This window comes from Pelobates fuscus, chromosome 2 (assembly GCF_036172605.1).
Source record: "Pelobates fuscus isolate aPelFus1 chromosome 2, aPelFus1.pri, whole genome shotgun sequence".
NCBI lineage: Eukaryota > Metazoa > Chordata > Amphibia > Anura > Pelobatidae > Pelobates > Pelobates fuscus.
This window is the reverse complement of record NC_086318.1, coordinates 262,618,635-262,630,826: the sequence shown is the minus strand read 5'-3', so window position 1 is coordinate 262,630,826 and position 12,192 is coordinate 262,618,635. Positions and strand designations below refer to the sequence as shown.

Sequence of the window (12,192 nt, the reverse complement as noted above, 5' to 3'; positions counted from 1 at the left end):
AACCCATTTTTTCATAAACATAGCAGTTTCAGAGAAACTGCTATGTTTGTGAATGGGTTAAGCCTTCCCCCTATGTCCTCTAGTGGCTGTCTCATTGACAGCCGCTAGAGGCGCTTGCGTGCTTCTCACTGTGATTTTCACAGTGAGAGCACGCCAGCGTCCATAGGAAAGCATTATCGAAACGCAGGGTCGAAACGTTGATTCTCTTTGCACAGAATTTGTATCATGTTTTGATACTGTGAATACAATTTTTTCCATTTGACTAAAGACCTGGAGTGCTCCCTTTTTTGATTGTTTGCTATATATATATATATATATGTACACACACACACACACATTTATATATTTGAAGTCTATGTGTATACCGTATTTATCGGCGTATAACACGCACCGCATTTTAAGAAGGATATTTCAGAAAAAATTCATGAATTATGCGCATTCAGCCGACGGGGAGTAGAAGAGGAGGATCGGAGGAGGAGAGCAGGAGGAGATCTCTCCGCCCAGCGCTGGAAAAAGGTAAGATTTAACCCCTTTCCCCTTTCCAGAGCCGGGCGGGAGGGGGTCCCTGAGGGTGGGGGCACCCTCAGGGCACTCTAGTGCCAGGAAAACGAGTATGCTTTCCTGGCACTAGAGTGGTCCTTTAAGCATCTGTATGTGATTTGGGACCATTTAAAAAAAAATAAAAAAATGTTTTACATATTTTACACTAACCGCATCAATGGGAATATGTGGGAACATGGGAAAACAAAAATGGAAAATCTGGATTGTGGAAATCTTAAAAAAAGTCTTGTCCTGTAGCCTAAAGTAGTAACACAATCTAATTGTCAGTCATGACTACTTCTATAAATCTACTTTTTCTTGCAGAAAATAATGAAAACAAGAAAGTTTGGGGAACCTGTTTCGAACTGAACATTGGCAGGGTTAATCACTAAAGTATGAATTTACCCAAATTAAAAGTGAATGGAAAAACTGAGGCAAAAATAGCGGATCTTGAAAAAAATTCTCCAACTCCACTGTAGTCACAGCTAGCTATTTTTGACTCATTTTGTCATTTGAATATAAGATATTCATGCCTCGCCCTCTGTCCTCTCCCATAGTGTGTGGTGTGTGCTGGCTGTATGTAAAGTGTGTGTCCTGCAGTTGAGGGTCCAAGGTGGAAACGTAAGGCTCATATATTTGGACATACTTTTTGGTTAATTTTTCTTTGGTTGTAGTGGTGTAAAACCAAACCATGGGAAATTTGTACATTTTTTTTACATTGAGTATACTGTGGGCTTGGTTTTACATAGAAGATTGGAAATATTTGCTTTGATCTGGGAAGGCAGAAAAATACTCTGTTCAGTCCACTGAGCATCTAAGATTTCTGCTGTCAGTGTTGCGCGCGTGTCCGGTCTGTGCCTCTGACATGTTCAGACCTCCGTAATAGTTTCTCGCAGTTCTAGTGCTCAATGAGGCAGAATGCATGCTGGGAATACTTGGAAATTGCATGATACAAATTCCACATTCCTGGAAAAAACAATATGTGTTAACCTGTCTAGTAGAAAAATGCCTGACTGGGGACTCGTATAGGCCGGAGATTGAATTTCTGGGTGTTTATAATTAGCACTTGATAAAATTATATATTAAAATGACAAAAATAAAAGTTTAGTGCATAACCTTATCTGTTGTAAATTTTGCTCATATTTGAAATGTCTATATTGTCCATTTTTTTTTTTCTCTCCAAATAAAATATTTTTGTATTTCACCCACAGGTATTGGAGAATACATACTTTTGGAATTCATATTCCAAGAAGCCATTCCGTATGGAGTTTGTGTTCAATAATGCATGTCATTATTAAGGATGGATTTTCAAAATGTGGCTGTACACTCTGCTGGAACAAATGATCAACTGTTGTATAATGATTCTGCACAACTTAACACCCCACAGACCATAGAACCTGCTTCAGGCATCTTGTTGGCATACTCTAGTAATGAACACCTTAAACCTGGCAGGATTTATTATCCATCACACAATATGAATGAAAGTACAAATTCTGGAATGCAGAATCCCAGTGTAAATTACACAGATCCAAAGAAGCTCAGTTACATTTCTAACTCATTTGTGCCTCCTCAATCGCTTTTGACCAATGTGCCCCCAGAGACTGGTTACTGGTCTTCTGTGGTTGATAAAGAGAGTGTATATCCATTGCAGATTTCACCATCAAATCAAGGAAGTTGTTTCTCTGGGCCATTGTCACAGGTGAGTGGATTAAACAGCCTTGTCTGTGGGTAAAATAAGATATAAGGCCCCTATTTGCCAAAGCAATAATACCAAAAAAAAAACATCAGAAAGGTGTGATTACTTGATCAACATTAACAGCTCTTTAGCATTCACTAACATATAGATAATTATCAGAGATAATCACTCGGATTGCGAGTCAGGCCTAGGTTGCTTCTCCAATGTACATGGATTCTATGAATGATTATATAGCAGCGTTCCCATTTCTTTCAAACACTGCTTGCATGTGCAGGTATAGTCAGGATATATATTTGCAGGCTTTTATATGAGTTACCATTTAAAGAGTGTGTGTCTCTATCTCTATCTCTCTATTTATTGGCTGGTGCTCCGGGAAGGAATTTACAATTCGGCCCCTATTTGAGCATATATGTGAACTAATGGAAGAGAGAGGGATGTTTGAATTTTGTAACACCAGGAGAGAGATGGCTACAAAATGGTTTAATGTGGAGACCAAGTACCGTATATACTCGAGTATAAGTCGAGTTTTTCGGCACATTTTTTGTGCTGAAAAACCCCAACTCGACTTATACTCGAGTCAATGTCTGTATTACGGCAATTTACATTGCCCTAATACAGACAGGGGGCTGGCAGGGAGCTGTTACTTACCTCTCCTGTCAGCTCTCTTCTCCTCCGCGGCGGTCCGGTCAGCTCCCAGTGTAAGTCTCGCGAGAGCCACGGGGTCATAGTGCGACTCTCGCGAGACTTACACTGGGACTTGCAGAGGGAGCTGCACAGACCGGCGCGGAGGAGAAGGGAGCTGCAGGAGAGGTAATAAGAGCTCCCTGCCAGCCCCCCTCCTCTGAACTGACAATGCCACTGGACCACCAGGGAGTGAGAGCCCCCCTCCCTGCCATGTATCAAGCAGGGAGGGAGGACGAAAAAAAATAAAATAAAAATAATAATATTAAAAATAATAATAATATAATATAAAAAAAAAGTTTTTTATATTAAAATAATAATTAAAACAATAAATACATGATAATAAAAATGCCCCCCCCCCCCACACCAAGGCTCTGCAACACATACACAAACACACACTGGACTCATACACACACACTGGACTCATACACACACACTGGACTCATACACACACACTGGACTCATACACACACACTGGACTCATACACACACACTGGACTCATACACACACACTGGACTCATACACACACACTGGACTCATACACACACACTGGACTCATACACACACACTGGACTCATACACACACACTGGACTCATACACACACACACACACACTGGACTCATACACACACACACACACACACACTGGACTCATACACACACACACACACACTGGACTCATACACACACACACACACACTGGACTCATACACACACACACACACTGCACTCATATACACACACACACACACTGCACTCATATACACACACACACACACTGCACTCATATACACACACACACACACTGCACTCATATACACACACACACACACACTGCACTCATATACACACACACACACACTGCACTCATATACACACACACACACACACTGCACTCATATACACACACACACACACACACTGCACTCATATACACACACACACACACACTGCACTCATATACACACACACACACACACTGCACTCATACACACACACACACACTGCACTCATACACACACACACACACTGCACACACACACACACACACTGCACTCATACACACACACACTGCACTCATACACACACACACACACTGCACTCATACACACACACACACACTGCACTCATACACACACACACACTGCACTCATACACACACACACACACTGCACTCATACACACACACACACACTGCACTCATACACACACACACACACTGCACTCATACACACACACACTGCACTCATACACACACTGCATTCATTCTATACACACACTGTAAATAAATATTCAATTAATATATATTTTTTTAGGATCTAATTTTATTTAGAAATTTACCAGTAGCTGCTGCATTTCCCACCCTAGTCTTATACTCTAGTCCAGGGGTAGGCAACCTACGGCACTAGTGCCATGCACGGCACTCGAGGTGTCTTTGCACGGCACTCAAGGCTGCTAGAGACAAACACACTCTGGCCTATCAGGAGTCCCAGTAAAACTTCAGATATCTGCTAATACGAAGAGGTGGTGAAGGACAATCCTCAATTTATGCATTGTAGCACATAGAGGAAGTGATCTAAGATCACTTCCTCCCAGCACTTGTGAATGGGAATCCACACTGTAGTAGAGATGCCCTCGACAGCTATCACAGCTCCTGTTCTTGACCTGTACCTGGTCCCCACTGGAACAGAAATACACAGACATGCAGAATAACCCTCCCCTCATACAAATAATATGAACAGCTCACACACACACACAATCCCCACAAATGCAACACCACTAACAATCCACATACATGCACACAACCCCACATGCAGCCTCTCACATGCAATACCCCAAACAGCCCCCACACACTACCAAACACACAATTTGACATATCCATTCACACACAATTTCACAAGCAGCCCTCATACACAGCCCACATTCATATGTATCATACACGATACCATAAACTACTCCTGAAGATATACAATATATTAGCTCATATACGCACAAATACAACGATACAAAGCAATTACAGTAAAAATAACACAAGCAGAATACGGCAGCATACACACCTCAATTTAAAAAAATAGGATCGGCACACTACGGGACATCACAATCCTATATCGGCACAGTGCTGCTAAAAGGTTGCCTACCCCTGCTCTAGTCAATAAGTTTTCCCATTTTTTTGGGGTAAAATTAGGGGCCTCGGCTTATATTCGGGTCGGCTTATACTCGAGTATATACGGTAGTTTATTTCCAAAACTAAATATAAAGATAAATATAGAAGGTTTTCCTTATGTACATTTAGAACATTAGAGCAAAGTATCCTCATACATAGGATTTTAGTTATAACACATAGTTAAAGTATAACCTGTAAACAAAATAACCATCTTCTAGAGCCAATCCCAATCAGTGGATAAATTCAATTCAGCTTCAGAGTCTTTATTTTGTTAGTAGCAGGTACAGCCTCCTACCCCCCTTCTCCCTGAAACATCCACACTATATAAATAGCATTAGATATTTTAGACTAGGTATACTGTTGTCATTTCTTTTTCAGTATAAGGTTTAACAATCTAATATCAACAAATTCTCCAGCAGATTCAATGTGCAGTACAGATAGGAATATATCCCCCAGTATGAATTTTGTGAATACCTGTTGGCATATTAAGATGTTTTCCAAAATCTTTTTTTTTTTTTTTTTAATCTAAGAAGTTAATACAGAGATCCCAGTTTCTTGGTAAACCTTTCTTTATAATTGGATGATGTTATCTAATCTGTCACGAAGATGTATAAGAGTTTAGATTGAATTAAATGCTTGGATGGGACACCTTTTGACATCTATCTATAAAATTTACATGTTTTTATTTGGAATTTGTTTGGTTCTTGATTAAACAATTGTGCTGATCACTCTATAGAATTTTTCTATCAGTATACATTTCCAGAGACAATTGAGTAGATCTGTACTTCCCTCTTGTAAGGTTTAGTTTAAGGAGCCCAAAAATTGCAGCAGCACAGATTCATAAATGAACAGGGTCAAATACCAGGTAGTCAAAAAGCAGCAAGAAATACTGTAGTAAACACCACAATGAGCATAGCACACATGAGCAAAGCCAAGAAGTATTACCAGGTATCCACTAACACGGACCAAGATTAGGAACAGGATCAAGGAACACAGATTAGGAAAATAGAAAGCAAAGAATGCCATGAGACTGGAAGCAAGGACCAGAACAACCAAACACTGACCAAGTCCAGTGCTTGGCAATTTATAGAGAAGGCCAGTCATGTGTTGAAGTTTAGTCCCACCATATCAATGAGACCAACTACATTATATTGCCCTATCTATTCAGACGAACTATTGTACCTTTTAACTATTGTATTTCTTTGTGTTACATGTTCTCTCCTCAGAGGGTTTGAGGGTTACCTACTGTTGGGCCGCTGCCTACCTTACTTCAACTTTATTAGCGCTGACTCTTTTCTTATTTTTCTATCACAGTTGTAGGACATGGTAGATCTGGAAGTCCAGCGGGATGCTAACCGTAGTTTGCAAAGAAGGTAGAACATTTGTAGAGTGGTGCATGTGGTTGTTATACGAGAACTCAGCAGTAGGGAGTAGATATACCGAGTCATCTTGTAGATAGATGGTAAAACAACTGAGCTTTTGTTCTAATGTTTGGGTGGTCCATTCTGTTTGTCTGTTCGTCTGTGGGTGATATGCTGAGGTTATACAACGTTGGATCTTTAAATTATGAACCCCGATCAGTAGTGATGGTTTGAGGTGTACCATGAAGACGGTAGACTTTGTACAAGAACAATGAAGCTGTCTTAGATGCCAAAGGAAGACCAGTAGTAGGAATAAAGTCCGCCATCTTGGTGAATTTATATACTACAACTAGAATAGTATTACACTTGTGTGAAGGTGGCAAGTCCAGAATGAAATCCAGGGTATTGTTGGAACAGAGGAAGGACCTCCAACTGGTTTGGACTTTGGAGTTTTTGACCTGGCACAGACTTTACATGAACAGCCATATTCTTTGGTGTCTTTAGTAAGAGTAGGCCACAAGAAGTAGTGAATGGTGCATTCTAAAGTTTGCGTAATTACTCAGTGACCCGCTGGCAAAGTATCATGAAACAGATTGAGAATCTCTGGTTGAAGAGGTGGGGGATCGAATATTCGGGAGTTGTAGTACCAGTGTCCTTGTTTGAGGTGTAAAGGTGGAGTTACATCTGGTGGAGAGCTATCCCTAATCTGGATATGATCAAGAATGTACATGTTTGCGGCAAGAAATTGATGAGTAGGTAATATTATATCAGGTGTCTCCTTACTTGGATCCAACTCCTCAAACATCCTGGATAAGGCATCAGCCTTCTGGCTCTTTGTTCTGGGACGATATGTGAACTAGTTAAAATTGTGAGAAACACAGTGCCTGGCATGGTCGTAGGTGTTTAGCTGATCAGAGGTATTCTAAGTTGCGATGGTCTGTAAACATCGTAACAAGCAGCAGAGTGCACTCCAACAGATGTCGCCATTTCTCCAGGGTGCAATTTACTGAATATAGCTCCCGTTCACCCACATCATAATTCTTCTCGGCTGGTGTTAATTTCCGGGAGCAAAAGGCCGCAGGGTGGAGGCGATCATCTTTCTCCTCTCTTTGGAACAGAAGGCATCAACCTCGAGGTAGAAAGCCTTTGTCGTATTTAGCGGGACTAAAATAGGAGTTTGGACAAAAAGGGTCTTTTAGTTTATTGAAGGCTTCTTGAGCAGAAGGTGTCCAGACGAACTGATGTTTCTTGGTGAGTGCTGTTAATGGAGCGTACGCTTGTGAAAAATCTCTGAAGCGCCTGTAAAAATGTGAGAATTCTAAAAATCATTGTACAGCTTTTTTTGGGAATAGGCCACTATAGAATGGTGCTGATTTTACTGTTTGGACTTGACTAGCAGTTATGATGTAGCCCAAAAATTCCACAAATGTTTTCCACTCCTCACCCTCGCTGATGCACGCTAGATTATATGCTCCTCGCAGGTCGATCTTGGTGAAGATATTTGCTTCTCTGAGCCTCTCTAGAAGTTTGGGGATCTGGGGCAGAGGGTATCGATTTTTTTTTTATTTTTTTTTTATAGTGTTGTTTTAAAGGGAATCTCCAGTTTTCCTGGCACTGCAGGATTCCTCTCCCTCCCACCCCCCAATCCCCAGTTGCGGAAGGGGTGAAAACCCCTTCAGTCACTTACCTGAGGCAGCGACATGTCCCACGTCGCTGCCCGCTCCACCTTCTGCCTACGTCGGCCGGTGGGCGAGGCTGATCCCGCCCACCGGCCGAGGAGACCTAATGCGCATGCGCATTAGCACACCCCGTAGGAAAGCATTGAAAGCAATTTTCAATGCTTTCCTATGGGGAATTGAGCGACGCTGGAGGTCCTCACACAGCGTGAGGACGTCCAGCGACGCTCTAGCACAGAAAACCTGTGCTATAGAGCAGGAAGTTTCCTCTAGTGGCTGTCTAATAGACAGCCACTAGGGGAGGACTTAACCCTGCAAGGTAATTATTGCAGTTTAAAAAAAACTGCAATAATTACACTTGCAGGGTTAAGGGTAGTGGGAGTTGGCACCCAGACCACTCCAATGGGCAGAAGTGGTCTGGGTGCCTACAGTGTCCCTTTAACCCCTTAAGGACCAAACTTCTGGAATAAAAGGGAATCATGACATGTCACACATGTCATGTGTCCTTAAGGGGTTAAGGCTTGTTAATCCACACAGGGGTGGATGTCTCCATCCTTCTTTCCAGCGAAGAAGATACCTGCCCCTTCTGGAGATGTTAAAGGCCTGGTAAACTCTTTGGCTAGCTTCTCTGCATATATTCTCTGATGTGTTTTAATTCAGCCTCTGCAAGAGGGAAGGTAAGACCAAAAGGAATTGGAGCTCCAGGAAGTAAGACAATTGGGCAGTCATATGCATATGGAGCGTCTAGGGTGTAGCTAGTCTGCACTTTTGTTCGTTGAAGAACATTGGAGATGGGACTATATTCAATTGTATGGTCGATGATGGCTGTAATGGCGTGTTACTCATTTCCCCACTGTAGGAAAACAGAAATGGAGAAGTAAGTGGAGACTGAAAGAGCCACAAGGTTCCAGGAGGTGGAGGAAATACTCTGCTGAACGGACAGGGAAATTTCGCAGTAAATGATCGTTTCCCCAGTAGAGGGGCAGAGTCCCAATGAATGACTTCTCTCACGCTCTTCCTCTGATAGAGGGCGATGATCCACTTCTATAGGTTCTTCTGAGACTTGTGCATGGGAAGTAGTAGTGATTTGTTCAGGGATTCAAGGTGGAATTGGCCCTTGTAATAACTTAGACCTCTGCTGGCAGAAGCAGAGTTACCAGCAGGATCAGTTTTTCTAAAGTCTGGGGTACGCCAATTCCGGCCAACTCATCTTTCAAAGCTTCAGATACGGTGTTGATCTATGAGACCAGTCTCGTTGTAACCCATATCTGGTGCTCTCTCCCTGAATTCTGTAGTGTAATCCTCTACAGGTCTTCTCCCTCACAGGGATTGCATAGTAGTACGTGCAGTGGAAACTCTTAAGGGATCACTGTGTAAGAACGTAAGAGACTTGCATAGCATAAATGAAGGATTCCCATGAAGCCAGTTGAGAACTATTGGTATAAAGTAGTTGGTGTGCCCATGTTTGAGGTTGAGCCAATTAAAAAAGTGATTGCAGTGTGTACCTTAATATAATCGTTCGTGTAGGGTCGTGGTTTCCAGGTGAACATTAATTAACAGGCAGTGATGAAAGTTCTTAGAATTTACCAGTAAAATTGTCTGGCGTTAGGATAGCAGGTTCTGCGATGCTTGATGGCATTGAAGAAGGAGCTAAGGCAGGCGAGGAAAAAAGTAATTTTGTGGATTCTGCATTAAATTTAATTCGCCAATGTATTGCCCAGTTCCCCAATCTGCCTAAATCCCTCTGTAATTAAGTAATATCCTACTCACAATGTATTACTTTACAGAGTGTTGTGTCATCTGCAGTCACTGAAACATGACTTTCAACACCTATTTCAAGATCATTTATAAATGTTAAATAGAAGTGGTCCCAACAACAGAACCATGAGGGACGCTGCTTTTGTCCAGCTGGAAAATTTACCATTAATGACACCTCTCTGTACTCTGTTTTACCCAAGAACATTTTTTTAGTTTGAACTCAACTCCTTAGCAAAATTCAAGTAAACCAAATCCATTGCAACACCATGATCTATACTTCTATTTGCTTCTTTGTAGAATGCAATTAAGTTAGTAGACATGTGCATTTGTTTTCGAACGAAAGCATTTTCGACCGAAATTCCTGTGTTTTTCGTATTCGTCGGCAAAACGTAAACGAAAGAGCAACATACGATAATGGAAATGAAACGAAAGGAAAGTGGAAATGCCGAATGATTACCTTTTCGTTTCCATTAGCGTGCACAAAAAAAATAAAAAAAAGCAAGGAGGCAGCCGGCATCTCTACCAGCTCCCTCCATGACCCCCATAGTGTTAACAGGGAGATTAAATCTTCCCTATTGCCCCTAGAGCCTCTATAGCCGCCCAGTCACTAGTGTTTTAAAATTTCAATTTAGGCGATATGCCCCTACTCGCAGCATGCCGCGAGTAGGGACATTGGGGAGGGTTTACCCTTCTTTTTTTATCAATATGGAGGTCCTATTGACCCCCATATTGATTTATATTTAGTTTTATGACAGCGAACAGACACTGCCCCTAGGGGGGGGGGGGCTGGCACAGGTAGGGGCAGCTGGATTTTACCTGTGCCAGCCCCTCCCTCCCCCCCCATTGATTGCACTAGTGACTGGGCAGCAATAACTGTCCAGTCACTTGTAATTTTAAATTTGTTTAGGCGATATACCCCATCTCACGGCAATGCCACGAGCGGCTATAGAGGCTATAGGGGCAATAGGGAGGATTTAATCTCCCTGTTATTAATATGGGGGTCAGAGTGACACCCATATTGATTTATAATTAGTGTGTAATGACAGTAAGCAGCCACTGGCAATGCCGCGAGTAGGGGCATTCAGGAGGATTTAACCTCCCACTTATTAATATAGTGACCCCCATGGATTTTAATGCAGGTGGGGGGGTAGTAATTTTTTTTTTTTTTGCAAGGAGGGAGCTGGTAGAGATGCCGGCTCCCTCCTTGCTTTATTTATTTATTTTTTATGGCGCACACGCAGTGCTGTTTTCGTCCTAATGGATGAAAACTAACACATTTTTAACAATTTTCGTCCGAAAACGAATGGTTTGAAGACGAAATTCGGGATTGACGAATGAAATTTTTATTTAAAGCTAAATCTTTCGTAGAAAACAAAAATTTAATTGGTGCACATGTCTGTAAGTTAGCTTGATATGACCTGTTTCATAAAACCATGCTGGTATTTGTTGATAAAAAATGTTCTTCCCAATGAATTCCTGAATGGTATCCCTTAATAATTATTCCAATCCTTTCCCAGCCACAAAAGACAAACTCGTTTTCCTGGCACTATAGGGTCATTAGGTCCCCCCCACCCTCAGGGCCCTCCTCCCGCTGGACTGAATGGGTTAAAACCCCCTCAGCCACTTGCCTTACTCCAGCGCTGGGCTCCCTTGATATGACCTGTTTCATAAAACCATGCTGGTATTTGTTGATAAAAAATGTTCTTCCCAATGAATTCCTGAATGGTATCCCTTAATAATTATTCCAATCCTTTCCCAGCCACAAAAGACAAACTCGTTTTCCTGGCACTATAGGGTCATTAGGTCCCCCCCACCCTCAGGGCCCTCCTCCCGCTGGACTGAATGGGTTAAAACCCCTTCAGCCACTTGCCTTACTCCAGCACTGGGCTCCCTCGGCGCTGGTGACCTCTCCTCCCCCTGCCGACGTCCGCTCCGCATGCGCGGCAAAAGCCACGTGTTCATTCAAACCGCCGTTTGGAAAGCATTACTTAATGCTTTCCTATGGACGTCCAGCGTCTTCTCACTGTGATTTTCACAGTGAGAATCATGGAAGCGCCTCTAGCAGCTGTCAGTGAGACAGCCACTAGAGGCTGGATTAACCTTCAGTGAAACATAGCAGTTTCTCTGAAACTGCTAGGTTTTCAGCTGCAAGGTTAAAACTAGAGGGACCTGGCACCCAGGCCACTTAATTGAGTTGAAGTGGTCTGGGTGCCTATAGTGGTCCTTAAAAATCACAGGTCTATAATTTCCAAGCAAAAATTTTGAACCCATTTTGAATACATTTTAAAACCAAAATGATTAAAATCAGAGGTTTA

The 12,192-nt window shown here is 42.2% G+C and overlaps 1 protein-coding gene across 1 annotated transcript in view; it reads left to right on the top strand.

The window, feature by feature from the left end:
* Positions 1 to 1,814: 1,814 nt before the first annotated feature.
* Positions 1,815 to 12,192, top strand: part of LOC134586288 (centromere protein J-like) — a 132,672-nt gene continuing 122,294 nt past the window's right edge. Inside the window, exon 1 of the mRNA XM_063441773.1 lies at positions 1,815 to 2,239. Coding sequence (XP_063297843.1) covers positions 1,826 to 2,239 — 414 coding nt within the window. The 5' untranslated portion in view covers positions 1,815 to 1,825. The remainder of the gene's footprint in view (positions 2,240 to 12,192) is intronic.